General features: G+C 41.3%; 1 protein-coding gene across 12 annotated transcripts in view; it reads right to left on the bottom strand.

Moving 5' to 3' along the window:
• LOC105917631 (mitogen-activated protein kinase kinase kinase kinase 3) overlaps positions 1 to 22,666 on the bottom strand; it is a 56,869-nt gene that overhangs the window by 6,000 nt on the left and 28,203 nt on the right. For 3 of the 12 annotated variants that reach the window (XM_021310600.2, XM_021310602.2, XM_012852491.3), the window contains 17 exons: positions 20,533 to 20,595; positions 16,980 to 17,032; positions 16,292 to 16,330; positions 12,596 to 12,670; positions 8,029 to 8,080; positions 7,555 to 7,927; positions 5,026 to 5,132; positions 4,828 to 4,869; positions 3,226 to 3,310; positions 3,023 to 3,102; positions 2,645 to 2,705; positions 2,421 to 2,538; positions 2,138 to 2,196; positions 1,912 to 2,015; positions 719 to 890; positions 549 to 617; positions 374 to 466 (listed from right to left, as the gene is read on the bottom strand). In XM_021310600.2, coding sequence (XP_021166275.2) covers positions 374 to 466; positions 549 to 617; positions 719 to 890; positions 1,912 to 2,015; positions 2,138 to 2,196; positions 2,421 to 2,538; positions 2,645 to 2,705; positions 3,023 to 3,102; positions 3,226 to 3,310; positions 4,828 to 4,869; positions 5,026 to 5,132; positions 7,555 to 7,927; positions 8,029 to 8,080; positions 12,596 to 12,670; positions 16,292 to 16,330; positions 16,980 to 17,032; positions 20,533 to 20,595 — 1,645 coding nt within the window. The remainder of the gene's footprint in view (positions 1 to 373; positions 467 to 548; positions 618 to 718; positions 891 to 1,911; positions 2,016 to 2,137; positions 2,197 to 2,420; positions 2,539 to 2,644; positions 2,706 to 3,022; positions 3,103 to 3,225; positions 3,311 to 4,827; positions 4,870 to 5,025; positions 5,133 to 7,554; positions 7,928 to 8,028; positions 8,081 to 12,595; positions 12,671 to 16,291; positions 16,331 to 16,979; positions 17,033 to 20,532; positions 20,596 to 22,666) is intronic. The other 9 variants (XM_021310606.2, XM_021310608.2, XM_012852498.3 and 6 more) reach the window with 6 other exon arrangements.

Below are 22,666 nucleotides of genomic sequence, written 5' to 3'. Positions count from 1 at the left end.
AGGTGGACGTGTCATGGACTCGCCTTCCAGCAGCAGCACCTGGAATCCACCCTGGATCCTTGAGGAAACCGTGAGAGCAGCAGTGACTAAAGCAAAGCTGCCCCAGAACTGGACCCTTCACCATGAAAATGGGCCAAAACAACCCCGGGGCGGTAAGACCAGACTCTTAAGGGCAGGGTGTCCTAACCTATTCCTCACCATGTCTTTTGTCGATATCGCTTCTGTTTATGTGTAATAAAATAAACGGCTACTCCAGAAGAAATCAGTACGTGAAGATTTTGTTAAAGCATCTGAATATTAAATGTTTTTTTGTGTCACATCATTTCTTAGTCAAACATGGTCCCCAGATTCCTCTGGTTAGTCCTTTCTTTACCTATAGCTTCGATCTGGAAGTTGAAGGTGAGTTCGGCCGATAGCTTCCGGCTGGATTTTAGCCGACCCTGGAGGTTCACTATCTTTATACATCCTGAGCCACACAGAAACAACAAGAAGTGGTTAGGGTGGGGTAGAAATGCATTGTAGACACTAGAGTGAACTGTATTCCTCACTGTCTAGGCAGACTAGAATAGTGTCTCGCTCCAGCTGCGTGACGTGGATCACGCACGTCTGCGGCATGTCTGTGAAGAGGAGCGTCAGCAGTTTTAGTTTTATCTCTCTACGCAGGTTTGCTTAAAGAATAAACAAATAAAAGCAGCGGAATGAGCCACGCTGCTCTAACCTGCTTCTGTGAACCAGGAGGAGGTAGCGTTGGGGTTGACGGTGTCGAATCGAACCACCTGGTTGAGCTCGGTTCCTTTGCTGACCGCCACGCAGATTAGAGGGTAGGTGTGCTCTGGGACCACCAACATCTCAAAGACTTCCAACGGACATGGCAACGGGAAGTCGATGTTCTGCGGAGGAAGAGGAATTGACGCAGTGAGAACGGGTCGGCCCAGCGATGCATAATCTGAACGACTTTAAGTTGGCTTGGTTTCTTGTTTTTTTGATCAGGACGACACGTCCAGCTCAGCAGCAAACGGCACCAACGAAAGGAAATGTCTCACTTCTGCCACACGTCTCAACTTCACACAGGCTTAAATTTCTAGATTCTGGGCCTTTGATAATAACCTATTAACCTTAAAAGTACTTGACTTGTAGTCAGGCTTCATAATCTGCAGGTTCCACAAACCAGAAAACACCCCAGTGCTTAAACTGGGTTCATATTTTCAGAGTTTGGTGAAGGGTTGGTTTCCAGTTCTTGTGGTTTCTGGACTAAGGCCAGTTCAGTCTCAAAATCTAAAACTGTCGAACTCGTCAAATAGCAATTCTAGCGATTTTTAAGGCAATTAGTAAAACAGTTCAACCTGGAATTATAAATCGGGGACCTGAAAAAAAAACAAAATTGTTTTTCTAAAATAAAATTGTAAGTGAGCGAGCATTCAGAGTTCAATCAGTAAGTCTAAAACTATTTTACTCATCAGTAAAATACTGGAACAAAACTGTTACACTTATCAGCCTGTATTGGGTTTGTGGGGACAGGGGACTTTATCCAGACCTGGAAAATGCTAAAAACAATAAACCTTTCCAGGAGCCACATTAAAAGTCGTTTTAGGCGGCTCTGCGTTGGGTGGGCTGGAGTTTTGGGTTTAGGCGTTTCTGCTCTCACAACAAGAAAAGCTCAGCTAACCTGCTTACACTAGTTTATTTTGAGCAAAAGAAGTCGGTAAGAAAAGACCTAGAGTTGGTCGTTCACCGTCGGTCGTTCAGCAGCAACAGCGTGTACCGAGACTGGAGAAGGTAAAGCTCTTAATCCAGATTACATGTTTTTATCACTTTATTCAAATTAAACAAAAAACACAACAAGAGGAGTATTTACATCAATCGGGTAAATTAATTTCTTGGCTTTTAACCGCGGAGGAGGGGAGGACTGACCTTAATGAGCATGAACTTCTGCATGGACTCCACCCACTCCAGCAGCATGACGCTGGACTGGAAGGCCCCACACAGGTATTTATGGCCCGTGTACGGGTTACGCACTGCCAGGAAAACAACACGCAACACAAATGTTAGCTGTTTATAAGCTCACAAAACCTTAAAGCTGCTCACAGCAGAGCTATAAAATGAACATAAAACAGCATAAAATCATGCAGATACTGACCTACGCAGCACTTCTGGCACCCTTTAGTGTCTGGAATCTTATTGGAAACAGCAAACTTCCTATAACCAAAGAAAAACAGGCTTAGTTAATAGTTAACAGGTTAATAACCAACACCTTCATTCTGAGTCAGCTGCTTTCCTTTGCTGTAAACTTATTGAACACAAGTGGGAGAATAAAAGTGTATTATTATTATTTATAAAAGAAAATGAGGTGATCAAACGGCTTAAAAGGAAACAAAGACTGTAAATAATGGAGAGCTTGGAGCTGCGGACTGTCGGGTTACCTTGGGATGATCTTATCGGGCAGTCGGTGTGTGGGAATGGCCACGGGTAACTTCTGTAGCTGTCTGGCCTGTTCAAAGAGCCCGGACAGACTGTGGGAGTACAGCTGGGAGGCTTTTCCTGCAGCGGGACATCATTCATCACAGAAATTAGGTCATTAACAGAGGAAAAATAATAAGAACAATGATTCACCTGTTAAGGAAGTGAAACCAGTTTCTTGACTCACCAGATATGGAAAGAAGACAGCTGTTCATGACGTACAACCACGTACACCTTCGAGGAAACAGCTACAAATCAAACATAAAAAAACAATTCATTCATATGCAGTAAATACAGAATAATAACCGTTAATATGCTCCAGTTTGAAGAGTTTTCCACTCAGTTATCCTCTCCTCCTCGACAAGAATACTACAAATAATTTAATTTTATTTATAAAGAGTAACAGAATTTTCTATCACATTACATCCCAATTAAATACAAAGACGTTTGTGGTTTTAGCATTAATAGTTAAAAGGGGGATGAATACTTTACCCCCATGTCAAAAGCATAAATAAAAAATTCACAAGCCATAAGAGGTTTTTGTGTTCATCCTCTTGGGTCTGACCTGCTCCATCGTCGTCTCATGAAGCTCGTTAAGGTTTAACGTGTAGATTCCCTCCTCAGCTCCGAATATCAAATACTGATCTAAAACACGGAAACAAATAAAAAAAAAAAAACGTTTAAATTTAACAAACAAAGGTAAAAAGACAGAGAGATTCCAGATGGAAATTTATTGATCTGAAGGCCATCAGCTTCTCCACTGCTTACCTCTGGTGTCGGGGTTGATCCATGACGTGGCACAGTGGATCTTCAGCGGACAGCCGTTAAACACTTTGGAGAAACAGGCGCCCATCTGCAAACGGTAGAGAAGACCCACGTCTTTATTGTCTATGAGAAATCTCGACTTATCCAGAATTTCTGACTTCTTAGTCAACCTGAGCCGTGTTTTACACTACAAATATAAGAATTAACTTGGGAGTTTACTACAGATGTTCCTACAGAGGGACTACAAGGACAAATGTGGACATATGGAAGGGCGACAGGCGGCTGGAACGATGGATAGACGTTGAAAAAAATGACATGGATACAACATTTAGACAATGGCGGAAGGAGCAATATTGTCCACAATCCATTTTCTGTCACATATCCAGACGTGGGAAACATCAAACTCAAAAAGTCCGGACTAGGGATGGGAATCGAAAACCGGTTCTTGTTCAGAACCGGTTCCGTGTTTTCCAATTCCATGGAACCGTTTGGCAGCGAGCTTAACGATTCTCTTTTCGATTCCGTGTGCTCCGGCTCTGAGCAGCACGACAGCAGCAAGTTCCTCAAGTTACGTCACGTTTTTTACGCAGGTTACGCACACGGCATTTAGTAAGCAAATACGGCGTGGTCAGGCTTAAAGCAAAAAAAAACGGCGCGGTTGAAAGTTTGGCTTCATTTTAAGGAAGAGAAAGATGGCAACGAGGCGCTTTGCAATCATTGCAAAGTGGCATTTACATCCGCCGGAGGAAATAGATCCAACAGGCAGAAACACCTGCGCACACAACATGGCATACAATTTAATGAATGCCATGTTTTTGATTCTTACCAGACAGAAGCTAAAGTTACGACCAGCATGGATGGCAACTCTGGTGGTAAGTAGCTAGTTTTACATCACTGGCTGGTGCCTAGAAAATCATATGCCATTTCTGGAAATAAACCAATTTCCTACCTCTCTTTGGGGTTATTAAGGGAGTGTGCCTTTCTCGTTAATCCAGCCCTTCATTGGTAGCATGTTTAGTTAGAACTACTGGTAGCTGGAATTATTACATGATTCTAGGCATTGCAATGGATGTACCGAAACATGCTACGAAGTTGCTCCGCAGTTCAGGGAGCGAGAGAAAGGTGACGCTTGTTTATTTAAATCAGGGGGAGACGAGTTTATTTCCCAAAATTGTACAGTAATGCTTTTTCATTAAACGGATGGCTTCTCCATTAGATTTAGATGACTGAGGTTATCTAAAGATAGATTAATAAGCAACTGTCACAACAAACTTACATTTTATTGTATTCTAAACAACTCATCTACTGTATTTAAGTTTGTTCTTATATTCTTTTTTTAATTTAAACAAATATAAATGTTACTCCAGTTGCACATTTGCTGTGGACATCTTGACCTTGTTAGTTTGTAAGGTCGTGTGATAGTTAAGTTAAAGTTGATGCTCATCATCAAACTGTTCTCCTTTTTCCACCAAATTGGAACCGAAAAGAGAATCGATAAGGAATCGAATCGTTTCACAGAATCGATAAGGGAATCGGAATCGTGAAAATCTTTTAAATTCCCAACCCTAGTCCTGACTGGTGGGACAAAAAGACGCGGATACTCACATGGACTTTAGGTGTTGGAGGAAGACCGTTACTGATGGGCTTCTGGGGCACAGACAGAAGCCACATATTACAATTCAGACAGAACAAACAGCTAGGTGCGTGTTTGTTTCGAGAAACCGTTGAATAAAATAATATTTGGCGTAAACAACAAATCCAGAACCAAGAAGTTCAGAGCGGCTCAGTCTCCGGCCCACTCACCGGTACGTCCTTCTTGTCTTTCCGTACGGGGACACTAGGGGGCATGGTGGACTGCCTCTCGTCTACCACTGCCCTCTCACCGTTGTGGGGGGAGTTCAGCCCGTTGCCTAAAAGAGCAGCAGCAGCACAGAGACTGGGGGGGTGAGTGGACGCAGCCGTTTCAGACACTACTGGTTATGGTGCAAGCAGGTTAACGTCACGTACTGAAGACAGTGAGGAAACAAAAACCAGAAAACAAAATCTGGGGAGCAGAGAGGGAGAGAGGGAGGAGGAGGAGGGTGGGAGCCGGCTAGCAGGAAGAACACAGAGGATCAAACATGTGCATGAGCGATGGAGGGCGTAAGCGCACCGACTGGCAAAGCCACCTCTGCACAGACAGGACGACGCGCTACAGGCTGCAGCTGCAGCGGCAAGAAGAGACAAAAAGACCTCTGGTCTCCTGGGGGGCTGCGGCTCACGTGTCGTCAGCGGCGTGTGGATGGGCGGCAGTAAGGCGGCGAGGGCAAGTGGGCGACTGGGGCTACGTCAAGATGCAGAAATCTGCCCGCAGCCCGTGTTTATGCAGCTATTCTCGTAGCAACAAAGTGCTGCTCAGACACGGGAAAACAGCGATGATTCCCTCTGCTGATGTTGCGCAAAGTCTTTTTTTATTTTTATTTTTTTTTTGGAACGTCTGGAAGCCTGTTTGTCTAAAATGAATCCAGTCAGAGACGACGGTGAGAAAGAATCCAGCAGGCGGGAGCAAACCCGTGCTTCTAAGCGGACCGAGTTAGCCCTAACGTCCACGGCACGCTTGTACCGAAGCGAGTCTGTCCCTGTGGGGGAAGACAACACAAAGCACGCAGGACCGGTCAGAGGAAGGTACAGCGCGCCGCAAAAGTATTCACACCCCCTGGACCTTTTCCCATTCTGCCACATTACAGCTGCACGCTTTACTGTCTTTCTTTGGGATTTTATGTGAAAGAGCAACACAAAAGAATGAAGGGACGCTATACATTGTCCTCATTTCTTTATTTTTATACAAATAAAATCTAAAAAGGTGTGACTTTTGATTTAACTTTCTCCCAGTCAAAGCGCTGAAGAACAATGTTTAGCTGCAATTCAAGCTCCAAGTCGTTGGTGGTCTGTCTCTGCCAGCTATTACCCATCTACAGGCCTCATTTTTTTAATCAGTTCTTTACAAAACAGCTCATGCTCAGTCCAACTGGACGGAGAGAGTCTGTCAACATCGATTATGAAGTCGTACCACGGATTCCTAACCGTGTTAAGATTCGGACTTTAAAAAGGACAGTTGAAGAAAAGCAATCCCACGGCATGATGCTGCCACCTGGCCCGGCCAGCCAGAATGACTTACTCCATGTGTGTTGATCACGGAGCTATCACAGCGCGGGAGGCGGGGGTTTACGATGAGTCACTCTTTACCCATAATGCACCGGAGCTTTTCTGTAAATGTAACAGTCAAGAAGGCGGCCGCAGCGGAGCGATGTTTTAACGATGCCCTTCATCATGAGCTGCATATACCTGAGATTCTTCCATCTCAGGTGTGGATCTCTGCAGCTCCTCCAGAGTTACCAAGGCCTTCTTGGATGCTTCTCTAATTATTGTCAACCGTGACCTGACTGATGCGTTTTCAGGTCACGTTTTCTTCACTAGAGCTTTCCAAGAAGCCTCTGAGGTCTTTAGAGAGTACCGTGGTTGGATTTATGCTGAGATTATGTCACAATTAGGTACTATTCTATGCCGTTCTATCACATAAAATCCATATAAAACCCATGACGTTTGAGGTTGTAATGCGACAAAATGTGAAAAAGTTAAAAAGGTCATGAACACAAAGTGGGTTGGAAGGCACAGGAAACCAAAACGGACCAGCCACCAAAGTGTTGATGAAAACCGTCGCGATCAAACATCTAAGACGTCACTTTGCTGAATACTTCGCACAACGCTAATCTATGAGAATAAAAATATTTTTTTGGCTCAGAAGAGAGATTAAGACCTTCTGGTAGACGGACAGAGCCTAAAATAATCCACATCCTAGCAGCAGGAGACACGTCTCAGACACACAACACAACAAGCGTTGCTGTTTGAGCTACAACTTCAGATGCTGGACTTTTCTCCTCAAAGCATTTTTTCTCTGCTTTTCTAAAGTTCTGCAGGAGATTAATGGGCCTGCATTTTAGGTGCCATCCTACTGCTAAACGTTTTTCTGAATGCTGACAGGACAATATTTCCTCATCCTGGGAAGAAAAGGGGGAGCGATAGCAGCTTTTGACTGATCGGATTAAAAAAAAAATAAAAAAGGAAAATAATTAGACTGCAGAAAAGACAAACAGTAATACTGAGCAGGAGCTGATGAAGAGAAGGAACTTTTAACAAAAAAATAAAAAATAAAAAGCATAGTTGTTAATGGGCTCATGGAACAAATAAATCAGTTAGTCTACAAGAAAAAGGACCGGCTAATAGGAGACCACAAAACTGATGGGGACAACGGGGTCTGCGGACGCTACCCGGCTACCAATCAGCTGCTCTTACTCTCTTCCTTTTCCTGCTCCTCTTTCACCTCCTTCAGCACCTCCCAAGCCTCCTCCAGCTCCTCCTCTGTGTGAGGCGTGTGGAGCCATTCCCAGAAATGCCTAAAGCTCCCATCATCATCATCATCCTCTGGGGCAGAGTTTCCCGCCTCTTTTCGCTTCGGGCTGTCGTTACCTAAGCTGCTGCGGCGGTGGGGCGGCAGCTTCGGGGGCGGAGGCCGAGGGGGGACGCTGGAGGACGGCTTGGCGGGGCTCGCCGCCTCCGTGGTCGGGCAGCGCTTGATGGTTCCTCCTCCTCCGGCGTCGTCGTCGTGTTGGTGTGACTGGCTATCGTCGTTTTTCTGGTGCTGCTGGGAGGAGCTGAGAGACTTGGGCTGCGAGAAAATAAAGAGCAGGGTTGTTGTTGTTGTTTTTTTTCCCCCGGTGGGAGAAAATATTACGGTTGAAAGTGACTGGAAAAGACCAGCGTTCCTACCTTTGGAGGGAGTGGAGGGGGCTCCTTCGGCCTCTTGATGGTACTTGATTTGCTGAAGGGTGAAAAGATGCAGTTTTAGTACAAGCAACACGGACAGGAAAGGGTAGCCAGAGTTTTAAGGGTTAGCAGTGAGAGGCTTTGGTTTTACGTCCATGGAGTACAAGTTGGATAAAATCTTACATTTTTGTCATAATTTGTCATGTAAGGTTTATTTGATCAAACTGTCCTGTATTATTATTATTATTATTATTATTACTACTATTATTAGAATTGTGAATTCTCAATTTAAGAAGGTGTCCGATTTGTTGAGATGAGGCTGGTTACCAGTATGAAGATATACCAAAGTTGTTTTTACATGGGCAGACGGACAGATGGATGGATGGGGTAGGGTGGGTGGGTAGAAGAAAAAGAAAGAAAAGGAGAGAAAGAAATATGGGCACAAGGAGGAAAGAAAGAGAAGAAAAAGAATACAAGGAAGGACTCAAGGAATGAGAAGAGCACGAAGTAAGCAAACAATAGAAGGACAAGGAACAAAAAGGAAGGACACGATAAACAAAAGGTTGGAAGGACACCACTTTTAGACAATGGGAAAGGAAATATAGCCTGGAAATGGGATACAAGTTTGTTCTGTACACCTATTTTCTGTTTCCATACTTATCCAGACTTGGAAAACACTAAAATCAGATAAAAAACTAAGACTTTTGACTGTATAGAATTATGTATTATGGCTCAAATTACTTTTGACAAGCTGCTCAGGAAAGAGGCCAAGTGACCAGAGCTTTAACAAGCAGTGAACAGCGTCCTTCCCTGCTGCTGCTATGCAGTAATAACTTTCAGCAGGTAACACATTTTCATTAGTACCACATTACTGTATTAGAAAACTTTTTGACTGCTCTGATGCAATATTCAGATCTTAGAAAGTGGAAAACCATCCTAATGAACAGAAATAGAGGCATTTAAAAAACAGTGTAATTAAACCTTGTGTTTTCACTTAGTAAATTAGAAGATTACTGAATATTCTTTCACTGAGTGTCACATTATATATTTGTATAGGTCATGGTCAAAATATATACATTTGAAATATTTTTTGAAAGATATATCTTAGCATTAGTTTGAATAATAGTTGCATTTCTGTTTCAAATTAAATCAATTATTTCATGTTCAACATTTTCATTTTAAATAGTAGGGTAAATATGGTTATAGATGACAACTTTACTTTTTCCCATGAGACTCATGCCAGCCCATTCGTAACAGAGATGAACTGTAATGAATAATGAGTGACACAACAGGCCAAAATCATCTTAAAGTGTCCGTCAATGAAAACACAACAAACATAGAACAGACAAGTAGGAAACAAACACCCTTTTTTGCACAAAAACCAAATAGATGTTCACACTTATGAGCAGCCAATTTTGTCCTTGATCTTTCGGGGACGGCAGCTTCTGGACAAACTGAACTGTGTCCAGAACACAAAACCAAGGAGGCGGCTCCAGGAAGCTGCCAGAGGTGCTTCTGACTCCTCCGCTGCACATGTGCTGAAACAGCGTCAGTGAGTCTGACGCAGCTGGATGGCAGGTGACAGCTGCACGGCTTTAGCACTTAGCAAAACATCATCAGCATAAAACACTATACCTGACGCCAACATTGTTAGAGTGGGTAAGACTTTGATCAGGGATTCAAAGTATGATCTGCTTAAAAATCTTTCAAAGTGTTGAAACTGAACGTGAGGCTGCAGTCGACCCATGCCAGCATCAGTAAACTCTGATGCAGGCGATACGTTGACAATGGTGCGCTTCAACGTTTGTATTTCAAAACACTGAAAACATCTGGATGCATTCTGCGAACACGAGGATCACAGCCAGCCCACATTTCATGCGTGTGCTCGTATCCAGGAGAGGGACATCAGCAGAGGCCTTCCTGCCAGCAGCTTCATGTCTTAACCCCACACATGACCCAGTCTTTTTATTGTTGAACCCTTAGTAAGCTAACTGTTTGCTGAGCTAACTTGCACACGCCGTTAGCTACTTCGGGATGCTGCTGCACCAAGATGCACATTGCATATCGTGCATAAGGCTGGAGCATTTTTCCCTGTTCATTTTATTTTTTCCACTGTGCCATATTTATTTACTCTGGTGTTTACTTTATCTTCCACTCTTTTTTACTGTGGAGCTAATTTTAGATTAGATTAGTTTGTTCTTTTTTCTTTGCTAATAATTGTAACTGTGTGTCTGCCAGTGTCACGCCCGAATTTCCCCGATGTGGGACAATAAAGGAAGTCTTGTCTTATCTAGTAACAGATGGCGCTCCTGCTGCCACTATATGTGCTCAGTTTTTCATCTCAGTAACGGCTCAGAGCTTTTCTGTTTAGCCCTCTCCCTGAAGTGAAGCCCCCAAAGCACCTACTGCTTCCATTCACTCTTACCAAATTCTGTAACATAGAAAGGACTCCTGGATCAGTGCCTCTAAACCTTTTGTCTCACTCAGTTGTGGCAGAAGGTCACTCCCACTGAGCCGGGTTCTGCTGGAGGTTCCTTCCCACATTCACCACATGCATGGTCAGTATCTGGGATCGATGCAAAGTCAGTGACTTTATGCAAGCGACTGGATCTCCTTTTGACCAAATGGAATAATAAACTTAAGCTTGAGCACAGCGGTTTATAACTGGGGTTAAACTGCAATGTCTTAATTGAATCTCAATCTGTCCATTCAGCTGATCTGACCAGGTATTCCTGTTCATTTTGTGATGCATCTGATGTGAATCAAACTGGAGGTCAGGCCGAGTTACATCCCACTGACTCCAGCGTCATATTCTTCACGCCTCCAGTCATTTTGAGCACGCTGTCTACAACAACTTAAAGTCCAGCAATGCACAAAGGGCAAAGTATCCCTTTCTAAATGTGGTGGGAAATATTGTTGACAAGGAACACTTTGGTCTACCACAGTGATTTGGTTCCTACACAAAAATAGAAGCTCCACAGTTATTCGCTGTAGAAGTAGAAGACAGACATTAGCTGGAGGGCACAAAGACACACAGAGACACACGGAGCGAGGAGGCACACAGATGGTAATGCAAGCAGAGACCAGAACAATAGCCGGAAGAAAACGTCATGAGGATGAATGAAATGAAACTGAGCTAAGATCTTGTGTTGTTTTGAGTGAAACTTTAATGCTACTATAGGAATTACAGTAACTTTGTAATCTGGCAGAATGAAATTGTTTAAAAGAATGTCATTTTTTTGCAACCACAAACTTCAGTGAATTTTATTTGGATTTTATTTGAGAATATAAAGAAAAGAAAAAAAAAGAGACATTTGCAAAGTAGAAGAAAGGGGATACATGGTTTGCAACATTTTGTTTTGCAGGTAAACGTCTGATTGTGCATTTGTATTCAGCTCATCCGACTCAATCCTTTGCTCAACCATTTTTCAGCACAATTACACTCGTACATCTTCTGGGGGTCTGTCTGAAAAAGGACTTGGCTTTTTCTTATCAGAAAGGGCTTATTTTTTTCTCTCCTTACACAAACACGTCACTTTTTAGTGTCAAAAGATTCTCCCACCTGAGTTATGATCTCTGCAGCTCCTCCAGGGTTACAATATACAATACACATCTCGGCTGCTCCTCACCAGTTGCCCGGCCTTTTCTTTTCAGGTGGACGGCCATGTCTTGGCAGGCTTGCACTTGTGCTGTTCTCTTTACATTTTCAGATGATGGACTGATCAGAACTTGGGCATGTTGTTGTAAATCTCTCCAGGACGTAGTCCTCGACCTGTTTGCTGTGTTCCTCTGTCTTCATGATGCCGTTTGATCAGCAGCGTTCTCAAAGAAACCGCTGAGCCTCTCAAAGAACAGCTGTTTATGCTGACAATGAAATACACACAGATGGACTCTCTTTCCTACTTCGGTGACAGACGGAAACTTGATGCTGGATTTTTTTTTCCCTTCGGTGAAGTAAAATGGGCTGAATACAAACACAATCCGCTTTTTTTTTTTTTTTTTTTTGGACATTTTTTTCCGAAAGCCAAGGATAATTTACCTCCCATTTCACAATTATCCACTATGGCGACTGTCTATCACAAAAAGTCAGACTAAAAATCCACTGAGGTTTGTGGTTGCCATGACGAAATGTGGAAAATGCAGTGGGTATGATTACTTTTGCAAAGCCCTGGACACTGCAGCCTTCGTGTTTTTGTAAAACTTACTCCTGAAGCAGTGATCAGAGGCCTGTATCAAATCTCCAGTTCTTAAAATCTCTTTTTAAGTGCTTTATGAACGCAAACTGCCAACTGTGTCATCGGTCCCTCTAAGTCTGTTAGTAGCTTTAAAACTTCACATCAGACAGCAGATGCAGCATGAAAAACACACACACAAGGACTGGCGGCATGATGGTGGCTCGTGCTGCATTGATACACGTGGATGAAACTGCTGAAAAGACAAGAAGCCCTCCTCCTTGTTTTGCTCTCGTACTCATCTTTTCACCTTTGTCTAATGAGAGGGCTGCGTGAGGAGAAGATGTGGAGACAAGGAGAGAAAGGCTTCCAATCTCCGAAACTGAGAGGGAACTTACTGAGAGTGAGTTTCATCATCATCATCTGCACCATCATCATCATCCTCATCATCCCCTAAGTGTGCAACATGGCCCCTGGGAGAAGAGGGGAAGACAGGGGGAGGGAACGATCGGAGCGGGGTAAAAAGAAGAAGGGGGGAGATTTTGTAGCAGCGGGAAAAGAGTAACGGGGGCGAGATCAAGCAAATAGGGATGGGAGATGACAACAGGAGGAGGAGGAGGAAATGGGATCAAGGTAGAGGGAAGAGGGGGGAGGGAGAGCTGAGTAAAGATCTAAACTCAGGGCAGATCTGAGCGGACTGAAGCATTCCAGCCCAGCAAAAAACACACAAATCCCTCAGGTTTAATTACAGCCGGACACTTTCTCACAAACGACAAAGTACGCGTTGTGGCCACGTCCATTCTTAGCAGAACTGCAAAGAGAATCAGCTTTAATTTATCTTGATTTATTTCATACAAACTTGTTGGCACACCAGGTAAAGATGTAGAAAAAAAAAATCAACAAAGAGAAAAATCAAACTTCTACAGCGTATTGCAGAATTTCACACTGAATTACTTCTTTGTTGAATGGGAAATATGTTTTGGATCATTATCTAGTGCAATCGCTAATAATGAGATTTTTTGTTCAACAGCAGGTCTTTATTCCAAATGTTCTGGGATTTCATATTTTTTCCTGATGCCATGACCTCCAACAAGGCTCCTTTGCGAAAGAAGCAGGCCCACAGCATCACAGATCCTCTACCATACTCAACAATGGCTGCATTCAACAAGGAACATCTCCACATATCCGTTCTTTGTTCCGTGCCACTCTCACCTGGAGCGTTTGCTGCACAAAGGCTCAAGCTCAGTCCCATCTGACCAAATGCAACGTGTTCCCATAAAATCTTAGAAGAGTTTACCCAGTTTCTTATTGACGTTTCTGTTGGTAGGGCAGAAAATGCTTTAATTGCCCCTGCAATCCACCCCAAGTAACCGGTTGGCACAGCGTTAGCGTTGTTATCGAGACTCGCTGACCCTGAGATGCAACTCTTTGCTGCGTATCTCCAACAGTGACCAATGGAGGTTTATTGACCTCACCGTGCAGGGTGAGGTCAATAAAATTTTGTTTTGAGGTCAAAACAAAAAAATTTTTTTTTTTTTTTTAATGTGTTTGCGGCTCTAGTGGCACGCGTTTTATTGACAGTGAGCTGACAGGAAGAGGGGGGAAGACAGGACTGAATTGTTACCAAGTTCACTTATTTTTTCTTCTAAAGTCACTTGTAAATTCCATGCGGTGCGTTATTTTGGCTCCTTTCTCAACGTGCAGTCACTTATTTTAGCTCTAAAAAAGCCACTTTAAACACGAGTAAAGAGACTCGGTCTGGCTGCTGCACTACAGACAGTGAACAGCTGATATCCTTCCGCCTATCCCCGTTCCCTCATCAATTATCTCCACCTGGTAATAATAGCTGCGACAATATACTCTCGTTTTCTCCCGTTATTACTTTTTATTTTCTCGGTTACTTTCTCTTCCCTCTCATTGGACAAAGAATGGATGGTCCTCCATTTCAACAGAAAACGGCAAATAGAATGATCTACGGTCATCTTTACTTGTTTTATGCTCCACCTCCATGACAGCACGTCTTCATATAAGAGACAGATATGAAAACGTGTATGTCTGACAAGTTTGGCCCATTCTGGCTTCTGAAATCAAGATACTGTCGCAACAAGGTGCCTCCCAGTGGGTGCACAGACACCAATGTATTTGTCAGAGTTTTATTCCTGCTCGTGCCCATAAACATTATATACTCACCCCCCGGGAGTATCACCTTATCTATTGATTGCCCCGCATGCCAATCATTCTGACGCGCTCAGGTAACGGCAGTGTCCGTGCTCGTTCCTTGTTACAGTAGTTTCTGCTTCCCGGCTACGCACGCGCACTTGTAGTGTTTATATATCCGATTAGCATCGATTGCTTCCGTGTTAGCCGTTCATTGTAGCTCCACTGCTTTCATCGTAGACTTTGAAAATGGCTTAGAGTCACATGAATGAACCACTTTCAAGCTTATGAGAAGAAGAGGAAGGCATCAGTAGAAAGAAATAAGACCACAGTGAATTTGGGAAATTTTTAAGACGCAATCTCCCTGAACAGCAAAAGAGCAGGTGAGACGGTCTTGCGCATGCGCAGTTATTCAAAAGGGGACTTGGGGAAACTTCCAGAAAAAAATAAAAATAAAAAAAATAAATAAAAAAAAATTGGTGACCCTAGCCTAGCTTTACGTTAGATTTCTTCTAAAGGGATTTCAATTGTGCCAACAGCAACTTCATTAAAAAAAATACAATTTTACTCTTCTGTGAAAATATGCTACGCCAATAAAAGCAGATATGCGTTCAAACTTTTCAACCCATCTTTTACCAGGGGTGCCAACAACTTTGTCCACAACAGGAAGTGCGGACAGTCCTTTCAAACACAAACAGTTTTTGTTACTTGACCAGATGGATCTGTCACAACTTCTTTTTACCAAATCATTTACTGTTGATGATCAGAAAACTCTCCAACACACCTGTGTGACTTGTAACTGCACTGAACTGTGATCTGGCCCTGAGCTACACTGTAAATAAATCTGGAATCAATAATAGTAGGCAAGCCTAATTTTAACCACCAACATTTTAAAAAAGTGGTTCAGCTTTAAGGAAAATCATTAAAGCCTCAGTTTAATATTTTTGGCTTGTTTTGGGGTCAAAACTGTAATAACTATCAATATGTAGATGTTCTAATTATAATGTCTGCATGAAGGATTTCTGTTGAATGGACTCTATAAAGATGCGTAAAAATAGGGGAGAATATTTTTAGAACACCTTTTTTTCTCTGTTGTTACTATTTCCTACTACTTCAAATGGGAAAATGTTTTTTTTTCTTCAACATGTAATTTCTAACAAGAAACCAGCACTACGGACTTTGCAATGCAAACCAAGACTAGGCCCTCGCTCAGCTAAAAACTAAGTAATACACGCCATACAAGCTTCAATATTGCTATACAGTAAGGTTTAACTTAAGCGAGTCTACATAATACAGCAGTGAGATAAGTAATTCACATATCTAACTCCATTTTGTGTTTTTAAAGACATATTAAACAATTTCTAATTTCAAGGACTTGTAGAGGCACCGTTTTCTCCTGCAGCTCCCAAAAGAAAATAAAACTGACAAAACCAAACAAACAAAGCGAAGACTGGACCTTAAAATCTTAGAGATGATACACGTTTGTTATGTGGGACTACCTCTCAGGAGCCCATTACAACGGTAATCATCATTTAAGCAAATTAGAGTTTCTCCTATGACATGTCAGCGTAGTTTGCTAGAATTAAACCCGCTCCATCTTTCAATTTGTAATACATCTAAATGCATAGGGTGTGTGTGTGTGTGTGTCTGTGTGTGTGTGTTTGTTTGAGAGCCATGCTTTCTGCAAGAAGCTCAAAAGAAGCCTAGCATTTTCCAGTTGAAGCGTAAAGCAAGCCGCAGAAGAAAAACACAGAAAAGCAGAACCTAGAGCAGGAGAGCTGTGACGGCCTGAAGTCATTATTACAACAGCATTAGTGGCATGTGGTAGGCACAGTTAGTTCCTGCCGTTAAATGATTGGTTGATGAGGGAATGCGGTAAAAACACATTGTCGGTTCGGTAAAACTGGATAAGGGTGGAAAAAAAAGGGTCGACTCACCTCTGCTGAAGCTCTTCCTCGACGGATTTGAGAAGGCTCCTGTTTAACACGCACATAGAAATACGTATGAGTTGTAGAATGGGATGAATATGTCGGTGTGTGCCGGACCTGTCCTGTTTGCCGCCTTCAGCTAGTCCAAAACACGGCAGCCCAACTTTTAGGCAACACATTCAGTCCAAATCTCCTGAGTGCTATTGGAACAGCAAAGTGGCTTAAATCGGGGGAAACCGGACTTTCGATCAGAATGCGCCTAAGGAGGACGGGCCTCCATGTCCTTAAATACAGCAGTGCACCAACTGCAGGTTGCTCAAGTGCGAGCGACCAGAATTGACAAAGACCCCTGGATAGGTGTCGAAACGCTTTCAGAAAGAACTGAACAAAAGTCCAGTTGCCTCTGATTTAAGCCTTTTTGCTGTTGTTATGACCTGAATAACTAAGAACTTGCAAAACACTTATAAAACAGCTTTTTATCTCTTAAAAGGTCTACGAAAACATGGGAAGGGGACGAGGTCTTCAGCTCCAGTACCGAGGCCAAGGCACAAAGAGTGGGGTGGTCAGCCTTTACTTTTGCTTCTCCCAGGAGGTGGAATCAGATAAAGCACCGACTTCTTAATCCTAATTGATAAGAGGCTAACTACGTATAACTGGGGGATGCAGGAACAAAGCCCGAAAACAACGGTTTACTTACTTGTTCCCTCCCAGCAGACTCGGAGAATCGTGACCATACTCCAACTGCAAGTCCTAAAAGACAAAGTAATGACATAGTATATTATATGTTGCTCATTTCTTAAGAAGAACTACAGAAAACTAAAAACACTAACTGGGCTGTCCCCGCTATGACAGCCAGCTGAGAGGTCCAACAGAGACACACTAAACACCACTTTGGAACTGGAAGCTGTCATTTCTGTCGCTTCAGAGCTTTTGACACACTGAGCCTAAAGTTTTAGGTATTCCATGTATTTTTTTAAGCTTTCAAAATAACAAAACCCAATTATCCTCTAAACATGCCATACATTTTGAAAAAAAATAATAGTTTTTTAAGTTGCCAAGATTATTTTTTTTTAAATTGCCGACCATAGAAGTTTATAGGAAAGTGGAATGAATGCCTTCAATTACCTAACGTCCATTACTTACAAAATGCCTAGATTTAGTTTCACCATAGTGGTTTGGTTTTAATTAATTTTATTTTTTTACTGACAGAAAAGACCTCGACCTAAATGTGCTGAGAACTTGAAGATTTAGTTTGGGTCATTTTGGTATTTTTCAGTCAATTATTAAAAAAAATATTTAACTTATTGTTATTCATAACTAAAGCAAAAAACAACAACAACCTCTTAACTAAATTTAGGTCAATAAACACTATTTAAATAATCTAAAAACCCTAGATACATCACGATACTGTGCATGCTAACAGCCAATTACAGACAAACCCAAACTTGTATTTTACATTTAAAGTTGTGACTCTCCAAAATTAAATGCTTCTGGAACCATTGGGTTTCTAAATACAATTTCAAAAAGATAATTTCCACAAAAAACAAAATTTTGCGTGATTTTCTATTTTAGAAATCATAAAAATTAGATTTTTTTATTCATTTATTTTCAAGGTGACAAAACTGAGATGGTGTAAAGTTGATTTTCCGTGTATATTCTGGCCTATTTGGTGACATCAAAAAGAAAGCAAAAGTTTAAATTGTTTCATTACAAGTAAAAAAATAATAATTTCTGTAGCAGGGCTGATAGCTGAAAGAGCTATATTCCAAGTTTAGGAGTATTTTAGGAGTACTACTTAAGTACTGTAGTTATGATTAGGCTTTTTGGGCTTTGTTTGTACCAGAGAGTGAGAATCCTTCCTGGCTGCGAGGATCAGAGAGCCGGTACCAATCAACATTTAGCAGATTTACGCTTAAATTCTGCTTTAAATCACCCGGATCAGCTGCTGTACATATAGGCTAACATAAATCATAAGCTAGGCTTAAAATCTATTATGTAAGGCCACCGGCAGAGCATTATTGTGTTGCATGAACACTTGACAAGACAAAGACAGAGAAATAAACAAGCATGCAGCAGGAAAGACCATACTGGAAAATAAAAGCAAAGAATGAAAAAGGTTTGGTGGCTGTAGTAAACTACAGCAGGTGAGAGGTTAGAAAATAAAATTCAGGTTACAACAGAGGGAGAGAGAGTCTGTAAAGAAGATCAGCTATGAAGAAAGAAAGAGAAAAACATCAGTACAACACAACGAACACTCAGAGTTCCAGCGCAGACATGGAATGAGGCTGCTGCCCGTTTCTTTTCACAGTTCCAGCTCAGTGTTTCAATCCGACCTCTAACCCTCTGTACAGTTGTGTGCTTGTTCATTAAAAATGTGCATTTCACTCACAGAATAACAAGAGAACAACAACAATGGTAACGATTTGACAGTAAGACCTAAAGCACCAGTTAGTGAAGCAAGTCGGAAAAGAGGTGAAACACGGACGGACCACAGGTGATGGACCAACGTCGTGAGAGCGAACTTACAGAGCCTTGCAGAAAATAATAAAAAAAATCTTTATACTTTTTGAACATTTACACATTAAAACCAAAAAAGCTTCAAAAAGGGTTCTACATTTTTTATTGGGATTTTGTGCGACAGACCAACGTAAAGAAGAAAAATGTAACAGGATTTTCCTATGAAAATACTAAAAATGCCTTCACTGTGTTTAGCCCCGTTTTACTCTGATGCTCCTAAATAAAATCCAGTACAACTATCCTTTCAGACGTCGGCTGATTAGTCCCTCTGTGAGGATTTAAATCTCTATGAATTCAGCCGTTCTGTGAAGGCCTCAAAGGTTTGTTTGAGAGTATTAGTGAACAAATGGAGCAATGAAGACCAAGGGTCACAGCAAAGAAGTCAGAAAGGTTGTGGAGAAGTCTAAAGCAGGGTTAGGCTACATCTCACAGACCTTTATTATGGACACCTATCAAGATAGGCAGCCATTGTTCAAAGACGGCCAAAGAAGCTTGTTTAGTTTACAACTTATTTAGATCGGATAACTTCAAAATGTTACTTTTTGTATGTAAAAATACTAAAATTGGACGAAAACCAAACTTGCTCATTCCCCTGAACAGATCGTCCCTGTCTTGGATATGGCTGGAGGATAATTCAATAGAAAAACGGGTCAATAAAAAGTTCAATAAAAAGTTCAATAGAAGAACAGTTTTCCTTCCTTCTGCATTCTAGCTTATCATGGAGGTTAACACTACTGTCATTACAACCAACCAACCAATCACAAACCCAGGAATGCTTCTTCACCAAGGTTTAAAGAGTTCATGGAGCACCTGTTCTTTTTTCTTTTTTTTTTTTTACTTAAGGTTTTGGTAAAAAGTTGGTTAAATAAAGGGTTGAGTTTGAATTCAGTGGTTTTTACATAAAAATAGGTCATCAAGCAACAATATAAAATGGCCAGGGCTGCACTTACAGTATTTGTTTACAATGTTTTGATAATTATCGATATAATGTGATTTCTATTTTACCAATATGCTTTTCTCGTCGTCCAGCACTAATCTTGAAACATTATGGTTGTAGCGCAGGGCTGGGAATGCCCAGACAAAATCGAATTGCTAATCTGTTAAAACTGCTCTTCGCTGATGATCTCAGTTGGACTTGATGACAAGCAACTCCTTTGCAGACAAAAAAAACGAGGCAAAAAATTAAAAGAAAAAAAAAAAAGAAATCTGTCTCTAGATGCACAAAGCTGCTGGAGACATACCTGAAAAAAAACTAAGTATTTATTTAGAGCGGCTAAATACACCTGCGCATCACGAACATTTTAACATCCTGCATATGTGTTTCTTCTGGTACATAGTTTTGTGCAACTTTGTGTTTGCCACATAAAATCCCAATAAATTAACTTGAAGTTTTCGATTGCAACGTGCAAAAATATCTGAAAAAGGTTTAAGCTATGGTATGGTGAGTTTTGCAAGGCACTGCAACTATATTTTAAATATTGTGCAGCTAGAAGTGATTTCTGACTGAACAAAAAATAAATAAAATTGAGAGACAACAGTTCAGAGAGCAAAAAAATTAAAAATAAGAGGAACAAGGACTTGTCCTTTGATAACAGATCATGAAGAACAACAGGGAACGTATGAAAGAGGTGGAAACGCAGGTAAGAGATATAAACTATGAGGAGAAAAAGAAAAGCCAGCTAATATATAGATAGACGGATGACGAATAATGGGAGAGACAGAGGGAGTACTACCAGATTAGATCTCGCGGTATAGTAGAGCTCCTCAACACAGTCCAGATAGGGCTCAGAATCACACTGGTCAGCAAGACAGAGCGAGAGAGACCTCAGTTAATACATTAACCTGGACTTTTATAGATAACAGCGAAGATGAGAGGCATGAGGGTGAGGAAGAGGATGAATGAGTGGAAAACGAAGTCTAAAAACCAGAGCTACAAAGGCAGAGGAGGAACACGTGGGATAATTAAAGTCAATACAGGAGAGGAAAGAGTAAAGCAATATGTGAGGATGAAATTTAATAACCGAAAAACCCAAAAAAGGGGAAGAATCAATAACATTCAGTTAAGTAACAAAAGATTGTGTGTATAAAATCCAAAATCAATGTAAATGCATCCCTTAAAAAAACAATAAGATAGATAATTAGCAATCGTATTACATCAGCTACAATCCTAAGCTGAACAAAAAAAACAAAAACAAAGCAGCTATGGGTCATGATTTTGTCTGATGCAACACAAGGTCCATTCTGACCCTCTGCTTGATGGTATTGTGTTATAATTAGGACCAAATTGGACTGCAGTTAATGGATCTTAATCTGACCGTATAACTGGGTTGTATTGGAGTGAACCGACTTCTATATAGTTGGAAATGAACGGACCCGGTTTGTCTTACAGAGAGAGAACCTTAAAATAATATTTATTGTGACCTGGTGCTATACAAATAAACTGTGAGTGTTTCATTGTGCTGTCGATCATTTTGTTTATATAGAAAAGGTTATCACTTGATAAAATATGTGGTAATGGTTCACTTGACTTTGAAATTGTATAGACAAGTCTGCTGAATGGAATTTCAGAAAGAAAAAAAGTAGGTGGTGAGGTAGAAAAACAACTGAAAGCAGGGTACGGCATAACTTATTAATAGATGGGAAACTGAGGAGGAAGCTAAAATTCTAATGAATGTTGCTTTAGGGACAATGTGCTATAATTTCAATACAACGAGCTCCCATTTTAATACAATGTTTGGGTGAAATCGCAGAGAGGACGGAGAAATGTAAGGGTTTGATTTCATTGTAGTTAGAGTTTCTTTTTTTGCCAAAAAGAATAATGAGGGTATTGGAAAAGGTACATATGAAAGGTGAAAATATGGAAGGTGTGGCAGAGCGTAGGGTTGGCATGTTTTGTTGTATTTGAAATCTGCCCAATCCTGTTTGTTCAATCCCAGGGAGAGGTTTCTTCAGCTCCAAAAGCAATATTTAAAAGTACCAACTACTTCAGTTAGTCTAAAAAAACACTAGATAGATGAAGGAAATCCTGATGACTTGGAAATCTAGAGTAGTGGAAGGCTAATGAGGACATCGATACTGATGGTTTTTTTTTTTTTTTTTTTTTTTTTTTTTTTTTTATTAATCATGTAATAACTTGTGCATAATGAAGAATATGGGCACAAACGTAACATTTTCAAGTTTGATCTCCAACCCTCAAATCCAGATTTGCTGTTTCATGCAGGTATGTGAATTAGCGCGTCGTTTAGTTTTACTACAGGAAGATATAGCTGCAATGTTGAAATGCAGTAGTTACAGTACTAGTTAGTCAGGTTGGAGACTAACTACTAGCTAGCAATGTCCCAGATTTCATCAGGTTGTCTTTTAAATGAAACACTCCAAAATTAGGTGTGATGTTAAATCTAAACCTGAATTGGGGATACCAAAGTAAATAGGACAAAGCAATAAACCCATATTAGCTGTGGTTCTCTACTTCCCCTGAAAGCCTCTGAGTAAACTTTAAATGGTTAAATCTCTCCAATTGAACTCCATTTAGCCCTGTTTACACAGCTTTCTTTTCTGGTGAAAATGGAAAAGTTTTGTTGCATTTCTACTGTTCGTCTAAACCACAACGGCACACGTCTTCTCTGAAAACGGTACATTTTTAAAATGGGGTCTACGGTGTAGTGTTTTGAAAACAATACAGTCTCTGTTGTGTAGACAAAAAAAACCCTGGTATGAGCGAGTGTGGGAACGCCGTGGCACCATTTGCGCGCATGTTACGATTCAAAGAACATACCGCCTACTAGTGGCGTGGCAGAGAAATTACGTTTTAATCTTTCTACCAGTGTTGTGTTCGTGGGGATCGTAATTAAAACGTTGTCATGTAGA

The sequence above is a fragment of the Fundulus heteroclitus genome, chromosome 22, assembly GCF_011125445.2.
Source record: "Fundulus heteroclitus isolate FHET01 chromosome 22, MU-UCD_Fhet_4.1, whole genome shotgun sequence".
NCBI classification, from domain to species: domain Eukaryota; kingdom Metazoa; phylum Chordata; class Actinopteri; order Cyprinodontiformes; family Fundulidae; genus Fundulus; species Fundulus heteroclitus.
Note: the sequence above shows the minus strand (reverse complement) of the source record. Positions and strands in the feature narration are given on the sequence as shown.